Below are 22,819 nucleotides of genomic sequence, written 5' to 3'. Positions count from 1 at the left end.
GAAGAAAATCATAAAAAAGAAATAGATAAAAAGGATTTGAGGCAAAATATGAGAAGGTGAAGAAAAGCAACAAAAATTTGGCATATACATAAGAATCTCAAAAATTAGGGGCACCTGGGTGGCTCAGGTGGTTAAGTGTCTGTCTTTGGCTCAGGTCATGATCTCAGGGTCCTGGGATCCAGCCCTGCATCAGGCTCCCTGCTCAGTGGGGAACCTGCTTCTCCCTCTCCCTCTACCCCTCCTCCTTTTTTGTGCTCTCTCTCACTCAAATAAATAAAATCTTAAAAAAAAAAAAAAAAGGAATCCCGAAGATTAAAACCAAAGTAATGAAACAGAACCTAAAATTGTAATTCCAAATACCTAAAATTGTAATTCCAGAATACTTCTCGAAACAATAAAAAAGATTAAAACTTCACATGAAAAGGACATACTACATATCTAGAAAATATGATTCAGATCAATGGGATATATTATGTAGTAAAACCAGAAAAGTTTAAAGAAAAATAAAAACTTGGGGTGCCCAGCTGGCTTAGCTGGTAGAGCATGTGACTTAATCCTAGGGTCATGAGTTCAAGCCTCACACTGGACACAGAGTTTACTTAAAAAAATAAAATAGGGGGTGCACCTGGGTGGCGGAGTTGGCTAAGTGTCTGACTCTTGGTTTCAGCTCAGGTTGTGATCTCAGGCTCAGGACTGAGCCCCACCTCAGGGTCTGCACTCAGCACAGAGTCTGCTTGAGATTCTCTCTCCCTCTCCCTTTCCTCTAATATAAATAAATAAATCTTTAAAAAATAAAATAAAATTGGGGTATTTGGCTCCCTCAGTCAGTGGAGCATGCAATTCTTGATCTTGGGGTTCTAAGTTTGAGCCCCTCGTTAGGTGTAGAGATTAAAAATAAAATCTTTAAAAACAAACAAACAAACAAACAAACAAACAAACAAACCACCTTTGGGAATCCAGACAAAAAGATCAACTCACTCATAAGGTAAAGAAAGATTTTCACTAGCACTTTTTGGACAGCAACACTTTACAACAGAATCAATGAGGGAATTTAAGATATTCAAGGAAAAAATGTGAGTCAGGGATTTTATAACTATATAAATTGGCTTTGAAATATAAAGGCTGCAGCTAATTTGCTGAGCATCGATATCATGAAGACCTCCTACAGAATCTACTAGAAATAAGCTTCAGATAGCCAAAAGATTGGAGAGAAAAAAAAGAAAGACAATCAAAAAATTATGTGCCTCCAAATAGAAGAACACACCTTAGAAAGTTTTATCCCTAAATTCAAAACTTGAATTTATTAAATTCAAGCCAAGAGCTTCTAGGTCCAACTACCAATACCAATATAAAGAGAGGGATACTTATTAAACACCACCACATGGTTGCAATCAACAAAATGCAGACTGTGGGAGGGGAAATATATAAGAAAATGAATTGCTCAATTTCTCCAACAAATAAATTATAAGAAAAAGAAGAGATGGAGGGAAAATCTATATTTTAAAAGAGACATTTCAACCAACTGTAATGTACAGTCCTTATCTGCCTCCTGATATAAATAAACACTAAAATTATATTTATGAGGTAGCTGGAAACTCATATACTGAATAGATATTTGATAATGAAGAATTATTAATTTGTTTTTATTAATGGCATTATGGCTTTTCTTTTTTTTAAAGAGCTCTCATCTTAGTAATATATTCTGATACAGGGATCCCTGGGTGGCGCAGCGGTTTAGCGCCTGCCTTTGGCCCAGGGCGCGATCCTGGAGATCCGGGATCGAATCCCACGTCGGGCTTCCCTGCATGGAGCCTGCTTCTCCCTCTGCCTGTGTCTCTGCCTCTCTCTCTCTCTCTCTCTCTGTGACTATCATAAATAAATAAAGATTAAAAAAAAATATATATATATATTCTGATACACAGATAAAATAATATGTTTTGAGATTTGTTTCAAAAGAACATGAGAGGGAGCAAGATGGGTGGGGATATAGATGAAATAAGATTTGCTATGGGATGATAACTATTGAAGTTGGGTGATAGATACTTGAGCAATGTTCTATTTTTGTACATGTTTGAAATTTTCCCTGACAAGAAGTTAAAAAAACTATGGTCTACAACTGGTATTTAATAAATTAAGCAATTATAATCATTATTTTTATTTATTTATTTTTTATAATCATTATTTTTAGTAGACTCTGAATAAATATTTGCTAAATGAATGAGTTCAGACATAGATAAGACTGAATCATTCATCGACAAATCCGAAACGCTATGGTGGAGAAGATTTAAAATCTAAGAACTTTCATGTTATCAACACCAGTTATAAGAATGGAGCTCACTCACCCAGGGCGTGGGAGAATGAATGAGCCAATAATCTCTCTTTATAAATCAGGGAAAGAGGGTGGGCAGCTGAAATAAAAAGTGAGAAGCCAGTAAGTCAGCAAAAATTGTGGAATGAGATAAGGCAAAATGAAGTAGAAAACAGTGCCAGAAGAATAAAACCAAATGGAATATGTATCTGTTAGTTGAAAGACATATAGCGGGATCCCTGGGTGGCGCAGCGGTTTGGCGCCTGCCTTTGGCCCAGGGAGCGATCCTGGAGACCCGGGATTGAGTGCCACATCAGGCTCCCGGTGCATGGAGCCTGCTTCTCCCTCTGCCTGTGTCTCTGCCTCTCTCTCTCTCTCTCTCTCTCTCTCTGTGTGACTATCATAAATAAATAAAAATTAAAAAAAAAAGAAAAGAAAAGAAAGACACATAGCAAAATATGATGTCCAGCTTCAGTATCCTATAAGCACTAGTGATGAAGTTTCCACATATAAATAGAACTGCAATATACTTAGCAAATGCAATGTAAATGAAAAAGATTATCAATTAAAATGGTGAAATACATTTTAAACAAAATAGCCACGTAAAGCCAATATGCTATGGTGGTCTTTCTCTAGAAAAGCAGAAGCCACATGGGATAACCTCACAGTAGTATTTGGGGAACTCAATGTGGAGGAAGTGGGTTAAAGATAAAAGAACTGAAAGCTAATAAACCCCCAAATCTCAAAGGGAATAATCTTACCTAAAACCTTATTTAAAACAGACCAAAACAGTCCCCAAAGGTTTAGGAAGCTGCTTTTTGGGCACAAGGTAAGATAAATTGGCTCAAAGGGTCACTGCTTTTAAAGTACGGCACAGCCTGGGGGTACAACTTTCTACTTTAGATAGGTACTTGACATTTCTTAGCAAACACCAACAAACTGCTTTCTCAGGCTGCTTCACTTTCTTCAACTGTTTATATGTATTTCCATTACCTTTCCTACAAGTTTATGTTGATCCCAACTAGATGGTTCTAAATTTTGGCTTAGCTCAGGCCTTACTTTGATCTTAATGGCTATTTAGGAGTCTACTAAGTTCCTCCACACGTTAGTTTTGTTGCCTCTGTTCCAGGTTGGAATGCAAGTTGATGCGAAGCCAGGATTTCAGGAGCCATTGGTATAGAAGAAACCAAGTTGAGAGAGCAAAGATAGCAGAGACCTGCTAGCCAAAGTCACAGCTCAAGAAGAAGGCACGCAAGTAGGATTATATGTAAAAGGTGCCATGTAAATGATGTAAAAACAAAATCATATTTAAAGGAGGAAAAAGAAATGAGACTGTGCAGAATGACTTAATGAGAACTCTTACCTTAGGTTCAAGGGGGAGCCCCAATATATGGATTCAATGGTCAAAACCGTAAGAGGCAGCAGTAACTTGGGAGTAAAATGCCCTACTGGCAGTTACTTTACTTGCTTCCACACACCCACTCCTATTTATAGTTGTCACTAGCATCTCTCATGTCTCTAAGAATTACTTACACAAGTCCCACATGAGACTTCTAGAATCTCTAGCTCCAGGTTAGGGTAAAAATAACATTTCTAAGACTTAAACATCAGGGAGCAAAGAGATTACACCTCCATCCTAAACGTTTAGACTGTAGCTAAAATAGTCCCTTGGAAGTCCACTAAATATCATAAGCTCTTGGTAAACCTGGCATCCAATCCTATGAAAGAAAAGAATTATCATTTCATTTTCCTAGTGAAATTCCCCATATCTTCCCTAAGGAAATAAGCAACTGTAGTCCAGAAAGTAACACACCCAACATTATGGTGTTGGAAATCTCCACTCCAGTCAGAAACACTAAAACCTACTTGGATGGAAGCACAGGAAAACAGAAAGAGAGGCCAAAAGTGAATGGAAATGCCTATAATACACCACACTGGAAGTCCTGGCCAGGGCAATAGACAATTAAAAAAACAAAAACAAAAACAACCTATAAAGATTAAAAAGGAAGATGTAAGTAATACTGTTTTTATTTACAAGAAACATGATGATGTATATAGAAAATCCTGAAGAATCTACAATTTAACAAGATCAATATTCAAAAAACAATTTTATGTCTACATTTAAGGAACAAACAATTGAAAAATGGAGTTTTTAAAAAGCACCAGTTACAACATCATTAAAAACATTTACCTAGGAATAATTTATCAAGAGATGTTCAAAACTTCTACAATGGAAATTATAAAACACTACTGAGAGAAATTTCAGCAAACCTAAATAAGTAGATGTTCAAGATTAGAAGAATCAACATTAAGATAGCAATTCTTCCCAAACTGATCTAAGATTCAGTTCAATTCTTACTATAAAGCTGAAATAATCAAGACATCATTCAAAGGGTGCCTGGGTGGCTGAGTTGGTTAAATGTCTGCCTTTGGCTCAGGTCGTGATCTTAGGGTCCTGGGATCGAGCCCCACATTGGGCCTGTTTTTCCCTCTCCCCGTCCCCCACTTGCTCATGCTCTCTCTCACTCTTTCTCTCTCTCTCTTAAATAAATAAAGAAAATGTTTTTAAAAGAAGACACTATTCAATGTGGTATTGAAGTAAAGACAGACAAATAGACCAGTGAAACAAAATAGAGAAAACAGAAATAAACCAAGCATATATGGTCAGTTGATCTTCAATGAAGGTACTGATGCAATTCAACAGGGACCGTAAAGTCTTTTTAACAAATAGTGCTGGAACAAATATCTATATAGAAAAAAAGTAAATTTTATCCCTATTATCACACCACATACAAAATTAATCAAGATGGGGTAGACATCTAAACATAAAAGCTAATAAACCTTTTAGAAGTAAACATAAAAGAGTATCTTTATTGGGGCATCTGGGTGGCTCAGTTGATTGCCTGACTCTTGGTTTCAACTCAGGTCATGATCTCAGTGTCATGAGACTGAACCTTATGTGGGGCTCCACACTCAGCAGGAAGTCTGCCTGAGATTCCCTCCTCCCTTTGTTCCTCCCCCTGCTTATGTGTTCCCTCTTTCTCTCAAACAAATAAATCTTAAAGAAAAAAAATAATGTCTTCACAAGACTGGGATAGGCGACGATTTCTTAGGACACAAAAAGTATATTAACCATAAAAGAAAAAAAGAGCAGTAATCTAAATTTCATCAACATTGAAAACCTCTGGTCATGAAAAGACACCATTAAGAAAGCAAAAAGGTTGGGGTCCCTGGGTGGCGCAGCAGTTTGGTGCCTGCCTTTGGCCCAGGGCGCGATCCTGGAGACCCGGGATCGAATCCCATGTTGGGCTCCCGGTGCATGGAGCCTGCTTCTCCCTCTGCCTGTGTCTCTGCCTCTCTCTCTCTCTCTGTGTGACTATCATAAATTAAAATATATATATATATATAATTAAAAAAAAAAGAAAGCAAAAAGGCAAGTCACAGACTGACAGAAGATATTCACAACACATATCTGACAAAGATTTGCATCTAGAATACTTAAGAAATTTCTATAATCAATAATAAAAAGGTTAACAATTCAATTTAAAAATATGCAAACACTTTGAACACTACATAAAGATATGCAAATGGCCAATAACCACATAGAAAGGTGGTTAGCATCATTATTATCGGAGAAACACAAATTAAAACGAGATACTACTACATATATATATATCCACTAAAATGGTTAAAATGTAAAAGACTGACAACACCAACTGTTGATGAAGATGTGAAACAGATGCAACCCTTATACATTGCTGATGGAAGTATAAAATGGTATAACCACTTGGAAAACCATAGAGCAGTTTCTAATACAGTAAACCCTACAAACTAGAATATTTTCCCAAAAAACTTGCAGAACAATGTTCAAAATAACTTTATTTATGATATCCCAAAATTAGAAACAACACAAATGACCATCAACAGTAAATAGTGGTATATTTATGCAATGGAATAAAAAACTAGTTATATCCTCTATAATATGAATGAATCTAAAAAATATTATGTTGAACCAAAGAAACCAGAATAAAATTGTATGATTCCATTTATATCTAGTTCATGAACCAACAAAGTTAACATATGAATTGACTCTAGAGGGGTGGAGTCCTGGGAGGTTGAGGGAGACGCTCGCTAAAAAGAAGTACAAAGGAACTTTCAGAGGTAATGGCAATGTTCTAGATTTGGGTAATGGTAATCAGGGTGTATATGTATCTGTCAAAACTCAATGAACTATGTATTTAATATCTATATTTTACTGTGTATAAACTATTCCCCAATAAAGGTGGGGTGGAGAGAAAGGCCATGTACATTTCTGCATTAATTTTTTGTTCTATACAGCATAGGCAGGTTGAAAATATTATTACATTTGGTTGCAGTCACCAGAAATATCAGAAGAGTCTGCTCCCCAATTCAAACAAGATGACAACAGTATCATACAGACTGAATTTTTTCCAAAGGACATCAATTTAAAAACAGTTTACAGTGGATATTTCTCAGTTCATATGCCACAGGCCAGCAGGGAGACTATGTCCTCATATCCATATGCCCCTGCTAGTATCTAATCAAGTAGACCAAAAGGTCAAGTGTTATCATGTTGTAGGGGTGAGGGGCCAGAATTTTTGAAAATTCCTTTGTACTTCTTTCCAGTCAATCTGTCATCTGCAGAGTCAACTGCAACTCTGATTTTTATCACTATAGATTAAATTTTGCTTGTTCATGGGGGATCCTAGGTGGCTCAGTCAGTTAAGCTTCTAGTTCTTGATTTCGGCTCAGGTCATGATATCAGGGTTGTGGAACTGAGCCCCGGAGTCCAGCTCCAAGCTGACCATGGAGGAGGTGTGGGATTCTCTTTCTCCCTCTGTCCTGAGATGGAGTCCTGTGTTGGGCTCCCTGCTCAATGGGAAGTCTGTTTCTCACTCTACCTGTCACCCTTCCCTCTGCTCATGCTCTCGCTATCTCTCTGCCTCTCTCAAATGAATAAATAAAAAATCTTTTAAAAAAGTATATCTTTTTTATAAAGATGTACAATTACTCAAAAATATTGGAAATCAGTGACTATGATAACTAAATGTCTAAATCTTCATTAATAATCAAAATAGGGGTGCCTGGCTGGCTCAGTCAGAGGAGCATGTAACTCTTAATCTTGGGGTCATGAGTTTGAGCCCCATATTAGGTGTAGAGATCACTTAAATAAATAAATAAATACATAAACCTAAAAAAATAGAAAAGTAAAATGAGGTTGAAGAGTACATGGGCAACAAAATATGTGACACAAGAATATATTTTCAACAAAGCATTGGAAACTGAAATGCACTGGGAAAACATAAGGTGATATTTATCTTCAATAAACAATAAAAATCAAGAATAGATTCTCACCTTAAGTTTTGGATATATTTGGCGCAGAGAATCTGCAGTCCCCTTGTCAGCTTCATCAGGAATACACACAATATCTAGCTTCATTTTCATCTTGAATTCTCCTGATAAAGCCTTTTGGACATCCCTGGTTGTGATGACAATGACTTCTACAGCACAAAAGGAAAAACAAAAAAACTCTCATTCATTTAGACAATGGTTTCCTATTTCAATTACATGTGGTCTGTTTCAGGGACACCTGGATGGCTCAGTGGTTGAGCAGGTGGCTTTGGCTCAGGTTATGATCCCGGGGTCCTGGGATGGAGTCTTACACTGGGCTCACTGAGGGGAGTCTGCTTCTCACTCATCTATATCTCTGCCTCTTTCTCATGAATAAATAAAAATAAATTCTTAAAAAGAAAAAAAAAAGTTGTGGTCTGTTCCTAGACGTAATAATAACAGCTAATATTATTGATATTATTGAGCCTTTTCAATATATTTACATGCATTCTCTCAATGCATACAACAATCTCATTTTACAAATGAGGAAACTTGGACTAAAAGATATTAGGTGACTTTGTTCAGGTTCACACAACTAGTGAGCAATGGATTCAAGATAAAACTCAGGTCTGATGATTAGAGGTTGCACATTAATATATTACATGCCACTTCTTGATATAAAGAACTCAGAAGAACATTCATCAAAGCATATACAAATGGGATCACATTTTAAATCTTCATTTACTACAAAATAAATAAATAAATAAAAAATAAATCTTCATTTACTACAAAGGAAGAGCTATCACCACCTCCCACCAGGAAGCCATGAGTGCTTCACTGAGGATCACAATGAACCCTACTACGAGGTAATTTCCAATAACAGGTGTCTTCATTTTACCCATATAGCTGGTAACCAATGACAGAAAACTGGAGATCTTTGTTACCAATCTTTGGTAGGGTAATGTAATTCACTGCAACATAACGTGTATTACTGATGTCTGAAGATCATATTTTAGCATCTCATTTTCCACTGTTCCATGATAGTGTTCCAGGTAACAATGATCTCTCCCTTTCAGAAAAGTAATCATACTTGTTTATTTTCTTCCCTTCTCTTCTTCCTTCCTCTTTCTTTCTTTCCAAATAATTTAACTTCCCTTCCTTCCTTCTCTCATCTTTCTTCCATTCCCCACTTTGCTTTTAGTAACCAACTCATTCCACCAATAAATACAAATACATTTAATACGTAAAGTAAAAATAGGAACTAAGAAGTCAGAAATGAACTCAACATGGTTCCTATTCTTAAGAAACTTAATATGGAGAAATTCCACATATAAGTGACTAACTAAGGGGGGGCGCCTGGGTGGCTCATGAATGTCTGTCTTCGGCTCAGGGAGTGATCCTGGAGTCCTGGGATCGAGTCCCACATCGGGCTCCCTGCATGGAGCCTGTTCTCCCTCTGCCTATGTCTCTTCCTCTCTCTCTCTCTCTGTGTCTCTCATGAATAAATAAATAAAATCTTTTTTAAAAAAATGACTAACTAAGGAAGGCTTCCTGGAAAGGATGGCCTTCAAGATACATAAAGATAAAATCAAGTCCACCAAAAACCTCTTTAGTACACACTTTATGTAGATGCTGATGGTACAAAGATGAATGAGATACAGTACCTGCTCTCAAAGAGATGTCTTCCATGATACTAATTATAGCATAAAAGAGTATGTTGGTTAGTACTGAGATAGAAAAACAAAATGTAAAAAAATTAAATAAATAAATAAACCAACCAAACAAACAAAAACAACAAAATGTGGGACACCTAGGTGGTTCAGCAGTTGGGTGTCTGCCTTTGGCTCAGGTGGTGATCCCAGGGTCCTGGGATTGAGTCCCACATCAGGCTCCCTGTGGGGAGCCTGCTTCTCTCTCTGCCTGTATCTCTGACTCTCTCTGTGTGTCTCTCATGAATAAATAAATAAAATCTTAAAAAAAAAGAAAAGAAAAAGAAAAACAAAGTGTGAAGTATGATAAAACCATAGAGGACAGGGTGATTGATGCTGTTTAGAATTTTAGAGAGTATAACATTTTGGAGAGGACATTATTTTATTTTAGGTAGAGTGGATAAAGTGAAGAGAGTAACTGCAAATATGGGACAGTGAGTCTAATGATTAGACTAAGACTCTTATGTGTGGGGAGAAACAAAAATGCTAACCAGGGCTACATTAACTTCTCTAAACTCATGAACAATATGAAGAAAATGAACACAAGACTTTGCTATTAAACTCCAGAATCCTGGGCAGCCCGGGTGGCCTTCAGCCCCGGGGCCTGATCCTGGAATTCCGGGATCGAGTTCTGCGTTGGGCTCCTGCATGGAGCCTGCTTCTCCCTCTGCCTGTGTTTCTGTCTCTCTCTCTCTCCTGTGTCTCTCAGGAATAAATAAATAAAATCTTAAAAAACAAAACAAAAAAACCCTCCAGAATCCTGTGTTTAGGAGGCACTCATCAAATTCTGAGTGAGGCTCAGTGAGATGAAATTTCCTGTGTAATGGGTATTAAATATACCACAAAAGGCAACCCCAACCATAACTAAAGATATAGCAGAAAGAAAAAACAAGTTATTGATGACAAATCCATAAAAAGTTATGAAAGGATAGTATGATATTTTAAAGTGTATTAAAAAGAAAATCTTTGGGGCATCTGGCTGGCTCAATAGGTAGAACATGTCACTCCTGATCTCAGGGTTGTGAGTTCAAGCCCCAAGTTGTGTATATAAATTACTTAAAAATAAAACCTTAAAAATAAAATATTAAAATCTTTTCTAAAACATCTCTCTCAGGATCCCTGGGTGGCGCAGCGGTTTGGCGCCTGCCTTTGGCCCAGGGCACGGTCCTGGAGACCCGGGATCGAGTCCCACATCGGGCTCCCAGTGCATGGAGCCTGCTTCTCCCTCTGCCTATGTCTCTGCCTCTTTCTCTCTCTCTCTCTGTGACTATCATAAATAAATAAAAATTTTAAAAAAATAAAAATATAACATCTCTCTTTTTTTTAAGATTTTATTCATTTATTCATGAGAGACACAGAGACAGAGAGGCAGGTACATAGGCAGAGGGAGAAGCAGGCTCCAGGTGGCAAGCCCGATGCAGGACTGGATCCCATGACCCAAGCCAAAGGGTGAGTCAACCACTGAGCCACCCAGGTACCGCTAAAACACCTCTTAACATCAATGTCATGTAGACCACTACATAAAAATGTTCATGGGTCTGTCTCAGGAAGGCAATTCACATAGTTCAATGAACAATGGAACGTACGACTGTGCCCCAGGATGTGAAACCACTTCCATCTGGTACTTGGATTTGCTATTTCTCTTTTTTCTTTTTTTAAATTTTATTTACTCATTCATGAGAGACAGAGGGGGAGGTGGGAGGCAGAGACACAGGCAGAGGGAGAAGCAGGCTCCATGCAGGGAGCCTGACATGGGACTTGATCCTGGGATGCCAAGATCAGGCCCTGGGCTGAAGGCAGGGCTAAACCGTTGAGCCACCCAGGCTGCCTGGATTTGTAATTTCTAACCACAGGACACCTCAAACTCATTGCGGCCAAAGCTGAACTCATTATATTCATTCAAACTTATTCTTTGACTCCTAATACCTTTCCTAGTTACTGGCATCACCATCTAGTCACCCAAGCAGAAAGTAGAGGGAACTCTTCTTTTTTTTCTATTCTCTCTCCCCATTAATCATCAACTTTCTCAAATATTCCCTTTTCTCCATCTTTAGTACTACTTCTTTAGTTCAGGTCCTCTTTATTGCTGGTGTAGACTCTGTAACAATTTCCCAATTTATCTCCCTGCTTGTAGTCAACTCCCTCAAATCCATTCTTTATACAGTTTCCAAAGCATTATTTCTAAAATGTGCGTCTAAGTTGTCAAATTTATTACCATAAAGTTGTTCATAATATTCACTTACTATCTCTTTAATGTTTGCAGGATCTGTAGTGATGTCCCCTCTATTTATATTTGTATCTAGACTTTAAGGTCCTAGAAATCAAGGCCTGAGTTATCTTTTCAATACTGTGCCCCTTAATATATTAATATGTCATTGGGTACATACAGATTCATAATAAGCCCTGACAATGAGGTACTAACTTGGATTCCCACTGTGCTCATTTCAGATCATTGTTTTGTTCTGTTTTTAAAGATTTATTTATTTATTCATGAGAGACACACACACACGGAGAGAGAGAGAGAGAGAGAGAGGCTGAGTTACAGGCAGAGGGAGAAGCAAGCTCCCTGCAGGGAGCCCAATGCGGGACTCGATCCCAGGACCCTGGGATAACGCCCTGAGCCAAAGGCAGATGCCTAACCTCTGAACTACCAGGCGTCCCTCATCTCGGATCGTTGTGAAAAGCAGCTCTAACACAGTAATTGTGCTGTCTTTTCAACCTTTTTGTACAGCAATAGAGCACTCCAATGTTCTTAATTTAGAGGACAGTCTCTAGCCAGTGCTGAGTCCTGGTCTTCCCTCATTCTCTCTCACTCTCATAAAGCTGATAAATCACTGAGATCAAACATCCTCAAAATTTTATGAGTACATCTAATTGTCAAAGCTCACCTTCAAATCCAACACGCTCAAGCAGGTTCAATGGGTACCAAATTAAAGGTTTGTTCCCAACTGGAAGCAGGGGTTTGGGAATGCTGGAAGTCAGGTCTGTCATTCGAGATCCCCCTCCAACTGCCATCACTACTGCTTGGAATTCCATTTTCGCAAACTGTGGTCATCGAAAAAACAACAGAAAAAAAATCAACAAAACTCAAAGCACATACAGTACTAACCACTAACCCTATTTCTATTTAGGTTATTGATACTAATGTCAAATGTGTCATTTGCAACTCCAATAACCACAATAAGAAAGTTTAGCTATAGAGTAAACATTACCTTTATTATAATTTCTGACTCGCCAATATATAGTTTCAGCTCCAGCCAGGGCAGAGGGGCTAAAGGAGGCATATGAATTAAAGAAACTTGGCCCTTTCCCTTGAAGTGCTCACAATTATGTGGAAAAGACAAAATCAGTAAATTACAATATACTATCATTAATGTCATGGCAGGGATATATCCAAGATGCAGTAGGCATATAGTGAAGGTAACATCTAAGTCTTAGAAAAGACAGGGAAAGTTTTATAGGAAGGTAATATTTCAGCTGACTCTTAAAGGAGTAAGAGTTTACCAAGAGGTGTGTGTGTGTCTGTATGTATACATACACACACACACACACACATACATATATACAATGGAATATTACTCAGCCATCAAAAAGAATGCAATCTTGCCATTTGCAATGACAGGCATGGAACTAGAGGGTATTATGTTAAGTGCAATAAATTAGAGAAAGATAAAATACCATATGATTTCACTCATATGTGGAATTTAAGAAACAAAACAGAGGAACATAGGGGAAGGGAAGGAAAAATAAATTAAGATGAAAACAGAGAGGGAGGCAAACAATAAGAGATTCTCGACTCTAGGAAACAAAGTTGCTGGAGGGGAGGTGGGTGGAGAGATGGGGTAACTGGGTGATGGGCATTAAGGAGGGCACTTGATATAATGAGCACTGGGTGTTATATACAACTGATGAATCATTAAATTCTACCCCCGAAATCAATTATACAGTATATGTTACTTAAATCAAATTTGAATAAAAAGGGAAGCCCAGGTGGCTCAGTGGTTTAGCGCTGCCTTCAGCCCAGGGTGTGACTCTGGAGACCCAGGATCTAGTCCCATTTCGGGCTCCCTGCATGGAGCTTCTCCCTCTGCCTGTGTCTCTGCCTCTCTCTCTGTATCTCTCATGGATAAATAAATAAATAAATAAATAAAATCTTTAAAAAAAAATTTTTAATAAAAAATTTATTTAAAAAGAGTTTACCAAGTGGGCTTCTGATATGAGTTCGTATTTCTTGAAAAAAATTGAAAACTTTTTTTTAAATTTTTTATTTATTTATGATAGTCACAGAGAAAGAGAGAGAGAGAGAGAGAGAGAGAGAGAGAGGCAGAGGGAGAAGCAGGCTCCATGCACCGGGAGCCTGATGTGGGATTCGATCCCGGGTCTCCAGGACCGTGCCCTGGGCCAAAGGCAGGCGCCAAACCACTGCGCCACCCAGGGATCCCAAAATTGAAAACTTCTAACTAGAATTAACAGTATAAATAAAAGTATATTAGGTCTCTGAAAAGTATAAAATGACTTACGATGACTCCAATAACAGCCATTTGCTCCCATCTTCTCATTATCCCCAACTATGAAAGATATTACTATAAACACAAATGTAGGCTTGTATCTGAATCTAGATTTGCAGAACCCAATGGTAGAAACAAATCAGATTAATTTGTTTTTCTAAACTCAAGGTAATAAACTTGTTTGACCTTCAAAAGAATTTCTTTACAGTGGCTACCACAGAAAAGGTGCATAGTAAAAGGTCATAAATCCTTACTGATTCAAAATAAAGGTACTCTCTGATTTACAATAAATGGTATCACTTTTGAAATACAAGTGTGAAATGCAATGTTCAGAAAAAAAATTTATTTGACACCAAATTGGCAAATAATGTTGCACCTTTATCCATAATTATGTTCAGTCCTGGGACCCTCATCAATATTTAAACAGCAGGACTTAAACTCAGTACACTCAGGCACAAAGTGAAGGTTACTGTACAATGTCTACAATTTAAAGATATGGTAATTTCAATTCCAGCAAATATTTGCCTGAGACTGGAATTTAACTTCAACTTGGCTGGCACTATATAATTCCTATCACATCTGATGTTATTATAAAAGAGCATTGAAGCTTTGAGTCAAAAGCCCTGAGTTTGAGTTCTGGTTCTACCACTAATAGGTGAGGTGACCAGAGGCCTGACATTTAAAACTTTAAGTGTCCTCAGTTCCTAGAAGGGACCCTGGTACTTAAGCTCACAGACCCCTGAAGAAGACCGGCTGGATTTGAGTTCTAACATGTATTAGTTGTGTGAACTAGAGCAAGCTTCATAAATTTTCTATGCTTCAGTTTTCTTCATTTTTTTAAGATGAGGATAATTATAGTTTCTACTTCATAAAGTTGTTGTGAAGAGATGGTTAATATATGTAAAGCACAGAAAATATTGTCAATCCCATTGTTTGATATCATTAGACAGAGGCTAGGTCATGGCAAGCCGCCCTTACCAAATGAACTATGCTGTTGTATAATTCTGGTCTCTTCTTGCTGCTCTTGTTTTCTAGGTTGCCTTTCTCCTTCGCCTAGAAATCACCTACTGAACTTTTGAAAAAAAATATTTTGTTTATTTATTCATGAGGGAGAGAGAGAGAGAGAGAGGCAGAGACACAGGCAGAGGGAGAAGCAGGCTCCATGCAGGGAGCCTTACGCAGGGCTGGATCCCAGGACTCCAGGATCAGGCCTGGGCTGAAGGCAGCTGCTCAACCCCTGAGCCACCCAGGCGTCCCTCACCTACTGAAGTTTAAGGATCAATCCAAGAACCACCTCCCTTAAAAAAAAAAAAAAAAGAATTCCTAACCTTTCCCACCCTCCTGGTAGAAGCAACTCCTTCCCTCTTAGGTGCTTCCACTCTATCATGTGCAGATCATCTCTTTCCAGGCTTTATTGCACAGGTATTTAAATGTCTATATCCTGTGAGTTCCGTGAAGGCAGGGACCATGTTTATCATCACCGTATTCCCAATACCTAACACAATTCCCATCAGATGCCTGGCACTCAATCAGTGTTTGTGGGATGAGCACCTGTGAACATCACAACAACCTCGACCTCCTGTAATAGTCAAGCTCAACATGTGCACAAGGGATAGGAGACCCCTGATCACTAGGATAAGGCTCCTGCTCTCAGTGAGGTTCTGGGTGACAACCGTGAACACAACTAGCCATGACACCAGGCCGACTGTCAAATGCCTCAATGTCACTGCCGCGACTCTGGATGATGGGAATCACAGCCACGAGTGTCTTCAGCCTCCAAGCTTTAGAACCGGGTGTTCATGGCATCTCAGACACGCTTGCATCACAGCACTCACTGCCTTTTCCCTTCGTAAACCGGTGGGATAAAACACTATCATACTTGGTCTCTCGTCTGGATTTTACCGTATTCGTATTTGACTGCCTTGCCCTAAACAAATAGTTAGGGAGAACAAATAAATGAAGAGCTGAAGTGGAAAGAGTCCCGGAGCTGGTTCTCACTCGCTGTGACTTTAAGCAGGTGCTCCCCTCCCTGAAACTCCTCTCCATCCGCTGCACAAGATGCTGGCCACGATTCTCCCCAAGCGCTCCTCTCGCGCGGCCCCTTAGCGGCCCCGCCGGGTCGGGCAGGGACTCGAGCCGGAGACCCTGGGGCTCCGCGCCCCTCCCATCCCCTCAGGCCTTCCTCTGCCGGGATCGAGGAGCCCGCTCCGGCACATGGCACATTAAGCGAGGCCCCGCCGCCACCACCGCGGTGCTCACCCCCAGCAGCCAGCTGGTAAGGGGCCCGGCAGCGCCAGCGCCGCAGCCTTTACCTCTCAACTCCCGGCGCGCCACCTCCGTTCCCAGCGCTCCCCACGCCGCCTTCGACTGACAGCCCGAGGGCGCAGGCGCGCGATGGCCGAGCGGGTCGATGGGACGCACGGGGCAGGGCGGTGGCGAAGGGACGAGCGCGGAGCGATAGATTGCGCCCGGGCGGAGGAGGCGGAGGGGCCCGCTCCCATTCCTTCATTCACAAATCGTCACCGCCCATTGAGTGTCCTTCCTGGAGCTGAGCGCCTGGAGTCCACATTGCAACAAGTCATTCAAGAAGTTCTCACTCTACGCCCTGGCCCCGACCTCCACTCTGTGAAAGGAGAGCTCGTGGGAGCCACAGGCTCGGGCCGGCCAGGGGAGAAGTGTCCAAGAGCCTTTGCAGGCCAGGGATTGCCGAGGCTTTCTAGGTCTGCGGTGTCTAATGTAGAGACTCACCTCGGCTTTCTGAGCCAGACTCTTATATGGAAAACAATCGCCTATACCGTCAAAATTTGGGGAGGAAGGGTGTCAGTGAAGACCTCATTGAGACAGCGACACCGAACAGTGGCTTGATGAGGGCAGCCCGGGGGGCTCAGGCGTTTAGCATCGCCTTCAGCCCAGGGCCTGATCCTGGAGTCGTGGGATCGAGTCCCACACTGGGCTCCCTGCATGGAGCCTGCTTCTCCCTCTGCCTGTGTCTCTGCCTCTGTGTGTGTGTGTGTGTGTGTGTGTGTGTGTGTGTGTGTGTCTTTCATGAATAAATAAGTAACATCTTTAAAAAAAAAAAAAAGAGTGGCTTGATGAGACTGAGTTAGTTGGGTATCTGGGGTAAGAGCCTTCCAGCTAGACTAGCTAGCAGGTGCAAAGGCCCTGAAGACAGCCTGCATGTTCAGTGGAGAGACGAATATCCCTGAAGGGAGGTAAGTCGGTGGAAAGTGAATGATGGCAAAGGTCAAAAGAGACAATAGGAAAGGGTGGAGGATTCTGATCACTTGGGTCTTTTTTTTTTTTTTAACTGTTTTATTTATTTTTTTAAAGATTATTTATTTATTCATGAGAGACAGAGAGAGAGGCAGAGACACAGGAAGAGGGACAAGCAGGCTCCATGCAGGGAGCCCGACGGGGTACTGGATCTCAGGTTTCCAGGATCACACCCTGGGCTGAAGGCAGAGGCTTAACCGTTGAACCACCCAGCCGTCCCTAAAAATAAAATCTTTAAAAAGAATTATTGGATATCCCAAAGAACTTTTGTTTATATGGATTATATCTATTGATGTTTATAAAAACTACTGAGGAATTTTTTAAAAGATTTTATTTCTTTTTAGAGACACAGAGCACAAGCAGGGGGAGGCAGAGGGAGAAGGAGATGCAGATTCCTCGTTGAGCAAAGAGCCCGATGTGGGGCTGGATCCGAGGCCCTGGGATCATGACCTGAGCCCAAGGCAGATGCCCAACCAACTGAGCCACCCAGGTGCCCCTCAACCTGTGAAATTAAATAGTAATTCATTTTCAAAACAAAAATAAAACCATTAAATGTCAACACAAATACCATTTTTATGAAAATATATGTTTTCAAACAAAAAAATTAGAAGAATGCCATGGTTTCATCTTTTTTGCAGATCTCTTTAATGTCTGGCTTAGTAGAAAACAGTTGTATTTTCCCATCAGTTGCAATATATTGTTTTGGGTGAATTCTATGATAAAACCTGACTTCACACAGGTACAGTTGGAAAAGGGAGAGATATTTTTTAGTTGTAGATAATATTCTTTGATACTACACAAAAACTCAATAAGTGGCAATTTGTTAAAGATTTGTTGCAAGGTAGAATCATTAAATCAATGAGCATTTGTACTCTAATACTTTTTTTTAAAGGCTTTATTTATTTATTCATGAGACGTACAGAGAGAGGCAAAGACATAGGCCTCGCAGGGAGCCTGATGCGGGACTCAATCCCAGGACCTCAGGATCATGCCTGGAGCCAAAGGCAGACACTCAACCACTGAGCCACACAGACATCCCTAATACTTGCACTTCAAATGAACATCTTATCCACGCATGACTTTACAACTCGATACATTGATCACTTGTAAAATATCCTCCCAATGTTGACTCATTATATTTTATTTTTTTTTGACTCATTATATTTTAAAAATTACATTTGCTAATATTACCACCAATCTTATGAGAAAAGTCCTTTAAATATTGGAAACCTGGCAAGCTTATGATGACAGATACAAGTTTTCCAAACTTCTGATTTTCTCTTGAAAGCTCAAATATTATCATTGGCAACAAATACTTTTAGTGATTTTCCTTGAAGTAAGTGGCTTACTTCATTAATTTTAGTATTTTGTGTGTACTCAAGGACCAAGATTTAATAAAATTATGTTACTGATTCATCAAATACATTCTTGTTTTTTTTTTTTTAAAGATGTATTTCTTTTAGAGACAGAATGCGAGTAGGGGGTGGAGGGAGAGAGGGGAAAAAAAGAAAATACCAAGTGAACTTCCACTGAGTACAAGGCCCAACACAACATGGACCCTGAAATCATGACCTGAGGTGAAACCAAGAGCTAGCCTCTTAACCATCTGAGCCATCCAGGCACCCCCAAAGTAAGTGAAACTTGCTTTGCTTTATTATTATTTTCTTTTTCTTTTTAATTTTTATTGCGCGTGTGTGACAGTGAAGAAGACAATGCCTATCAATACAGTTTGATTCATGCCAAAGCACCAGCAGTTTTAGCCACCATTGCTTTTGCATCATTTATGCAAATATCAATACAATGAAAGGCAAATAATATTTTAGTATCATTATGAAAATAATTTTGACCTAACAGATACCTTGAAAGGGTCTTGAGGATTCCCAGAGGTCCATAGAACATACTTGAAGAACTGCTGCCTCATGGATTCCTTCTTTGTGGCTCTCACTGCTTCTAGTATTTACATTATGGTACTCATCATGAAGGATTTTCATACCTTTTTTCATGTTTTCTCCATCACACTGGGAGCTCTTGGAGGACAAAGACTATACGTTATTTGCTCCTCTCTCCCCAGGTCCTAGGACAGGATCTGGGACATGCTGAGTAAATAATATTGAATAAATTAAATATTCTGATAAAGTTTACCTTGACCTCCTATTTGGTGGTGGAAAAACATAGCTGAGGGCCCAGGTCACTGTCAACATCTCTTTTCTTGAACATTCCTTCTCACTAAGTCAATCTATATTATCATCTCTTATGCCTAGCCTCATGCTTATTATTTATTTTTATTTATTAATTACAGGGGAAGTACTTAATAAATGTGTATTGGATACAAGCTGTTCCCTATAATGTTTGTTTCCTGTTCACATTTCTTCCCCAAGGGATATTTATATTGTATGTTTTTATATGTGGTGGGGACTAGTTTAAGAAGGTCAAGCTCTAAAGTTCTCTTTGAACTGTGGGAGACAAAAGAAACCTTTCAAAAGTTGGGCCTTGGCTCAGAAATAGTCTTCCCACGGTCTGCAAGAGCTCTCTCTTTGGGAATTTGCTGGCCACATCATAATATTCATCTACTCCATTTGGCTGTAGACTTGTCAGTGGGGCAGGAAATTATTATTTTTAGAGTACTGAGTGAAAGATAAAAATGAAAGGAGAAACTCTACTTTGGCAATCAGTGGCAGGTCTTAAAATATTTGTGTTTTATTTTTGTACATAAGCCCACCAGTTGCCTAATAGATTCATAGTAAGTTAGAGAGCAGATGATGCTATAGTGTTTCTATAAAGAGCTTTGAAAGGAACTTCATTAATTGGGACTTCATTAGTTCCTTTCCAGGCACACAGAATTTTCATTGTTGGTAGTTTTTTTTTTATTTTTTTAATAAATTAATTTTTTATTGGTGTTCAATTTACCAACATACAGAATAACACGCAGTGCTCATCCCGTCAAGTGCCCCCCTCAGTGTGTTGGTAGTTTTAAAGGTCTGAATTCAGACATTTATGCTTTATACTGATGGGTCAGGGGGCATCTGGGTGATGCAGTTAAATGTCTGACTCTTTCTTTTTTTAAAGATTTTATTTATTTATTTATTTATTTATTTATTTATTTGAGAAGGAGAGAGTGTGAGAGCGAGCAAGAGCGTAAAAGCGGGGGGGCAGGGAGAAGCAGACTCCCTGCTGAGCAGGGAGCCAGACATGGGCTCCAGGCAGAAGTTCAGTCCCAGGACCCTGGGATCATGACCTGAGCTGAAGGCAGAGGCTTAAACAGCTGAGCCACCCAGGCCTCCCAAGTGTCCAACTCTTGATCTCAGCTCAGGTCTTGATCTCAGGGCTGTAAGTTAAAGCCCCATATTGGGCTCCATGGTGGACCCTACTTTAAACAAAGTGATGGGTCAATTAAAAAAAATAAGTGATTTAATCAATTTGGTCATTTTTTTTCCTCCTTTACTGAAAACAAGACTTTTCAAATGGCTGATTTTCCCTGTTTTTAAATTGGAAAGTATGGTTTATGGGCCATAGTTTATTTGTTGACTAGCTATTTACTGAGTGACTATTACATGCCAGGATATATATACATAAGGTATATTAGTGAACAAAAAAAGGATCCAACCCTCATCCCAACAGGCAGAGGCAGCATACATTATAAATAAATTTTAAAAATGAATAAACTAGGATCCCTGGGTGGCGCAGTGGTTTGGCGCCGGCCTTTGGCCCAGGGCGTGATCCTGGAGACCCCGGATCGAGTCCCACATCGGGCTCCCGGTGCATGGAGCCTGCCTTCTCCCTCTGCCTGTGTCTCTGCCCCCCTCTCTCTCTCTCTCTGTGACTATCATAAATAAATAAAAATTAAAAAAATATTTAAAAAATAAAAATGAGTAAACTGTACAGCATATTAAAGGGTACTAAGTACTTTGGGAATAAGAAAAAGTTAGGCAGGGAGGCAGGACAGGGAGAAGGAGAACACCACATTGGTTTTAGAGTTTTATGGAGTTTACTGAAATTTGAGACTTGTGTATCACTTAAATCTCTATAAATTTCTCTGTAATATATTTATAAGCAAATACAAAATGAACTAGTGAAATCAGTAAAAATGGTGGAGAAGGCCCTCCAAAAATTCTTTCCACCGTAAAAGCAATGAGAATACTGTAAGAAATTGTCAGTATCAACTTTTTTGAATGTGCATCATGAGCAGTGAAACAATCATGTCATTTCTTTCAGTATGTTGATAACTACTACACTGTGCACTGTGTATTCAGTTCATACACAGACAGCAAGAATGTAGTTGTGTTGCTTCCTTGTCTTCTCGTGATAAACCCACATGACATTAGAAAAAAAAAAAAAAGATAACAGATTTGGCCAACAAAATGAAAGTGCAGCAAAGAAATGAAAAATGGTAGGGCTGGAAAGCGAAATTCAAATCGAACATAAGTGGAGTTAGAGAAGAAAGAGCTAATCATGGAAATGTTAACCCTGCCATCATGTACAGATACGCAGCCAGAGGAATTTAGTGAGGGCTACTTCATCTACACAAAGGAGGAAAATGGTTGTGACAAAAGGAATGAAGATATCCCAGGGGAACTGATGCCAGCAAAAAACCACTTTGCAATCATGGAATGCTTAGAGATATTTCATGAGATCATACATACAAAGAATAGAATGTTGGAAGCTGATCCAAATGCGAAAAGGCGTATGACAAATCATCAAGGCTTAGTGAAGATACTTGTTCCACATTATAAGAAAAAAGAGGTGGGATGCTTGGTTGACTCAGTCAATAAAATGTCCAACTCTTGATTTTGGTTCAGGTCATCACCTCAGGGTCGTGCGATCAAGCCCTGCATTGAGCCCCAACCAACCAACCAACCAACCAACCAACCAACCAACCAACCAATAAATAAATAAATCTTGAGGAAAAAGAGGCAAGCATTTCAAACTACACTGGATACGTTTTTTGCAAAGAAAATAATTTAATTCTCAAGTTCTCTAAATGCTTTAGATTACAATGCACTAAATATTAGTTTTACCATGTTTTCATTTCCCTATACATTTATAACTGACAAAGTTTTTGATGCTTTGACAAAAAATTTTAAAGTTCACAGAACAATGGTAATTTTTCCCATTGACAATTAAGATCTCTGCTTGGTTTCAACTCCCAGTGTCATTTTTACGTTCTGGGAGTACTGTGAAAAATGAAGATTTCTGTCTTTAATTTTCTGAGGATTTCTTATATATAAGAATGTAGCAGAAAATTATGATAAGTATGTGAAAAGATATCATTTCAAATCAACGGTAAAGAGATAAGTGCTTCAGAAAAGGAAGCTGAGGAAGCTTGGCCATGGTCAGCAGCTACTATGTGGAAAAACCAGGATATGAATACAGGCAAGCTAACTCTACAGAACATGCTCTTAACAAGTATACGATATGGACTCCTTTTGGTATTTATCCAATATATGGTTTCTCCTATAAAGATTTTGAATTCATTAAAAAAATTTAGAATTTTGTACATTAGGAAAGAACAGACATGAAATTAAATGGCAAAGTAACTGGGAAAACCAAGCTATTGCAACACCTGACATGACAAAGGTATTAATGTACAAAATTTAGTTACCTTAGTTACCAGTGGGCTTTGGCATGGGCTGACCAACATCCAAATCCTAGCTTCATTACTACTTATGTGA

The 22,819-nt window shown here is 39.3% G+C and overlaps 1 protein-coding gene across 26 annotated transcripts in view; it reads right to left on the bottom strand.

Annotated features, from left to right (window-relative positions):
* Positions 1 to 16,285, bottom strand: part of EIF2B3 (eukaryotic translation initiation factor 2B subunit gamma) — a 143,848-nt gene extending 127,563 nt beyond the window's left edge. For 4 of the 26 annotated variants that reach the window (XM_072724156.1, XM_025991966.2, XM_072724166.1 and 1 more), the window contains exons 1-3: positions 16,190 to 16,285; positions 12,258 to 12,414; positions 7,685 to 7,830 (exon numbers count right to left, since the gene is read on the bottom strand). In XM_072724156.1, coding sequence (XP_072580257.1) covers positions 7,685 to 7,830; positions 12,258 to 12,405 — 294 coding nt within the window. In that variant the 5' untranslated portion in view covers positions 12,406 to 12,414; positions 16,190 to 16,285. Of the gene's footprint in view, positions 1 to 7,684; positions 7,831 to 12,257; positions 12,415 to 14,855; positions 14,950 to 15,205 lie in introns of all 26 variants that reach the window. The other 22 variants (XM_072724157.1, XM_025991967.2, XM_072724170.1 and 19 more) reach the window with 17 other exon arrangements.
* Positions 16,286 to 22,819: the final 6,534 nt, after the last annotated feature.

The sequence above is a fragment of the Vulpes vulpes genome, chromosome 10, assembly GCF_048418805.1.
Source record: "Vulpes vulpes isolate BD-2025 chromosome 10, VulVul3, whole genome shotgun sequence".
Taxonomy (NCBI): domain Eukaryota; kingdom Metazoa; phylum Chordata; class Mammalia; order Carnivora; family Canidae; genus Vulpes; species Vulpes vulpes.
This window is presented reverse-complemented; position numbering and strand designations above follow the sequence as displayed.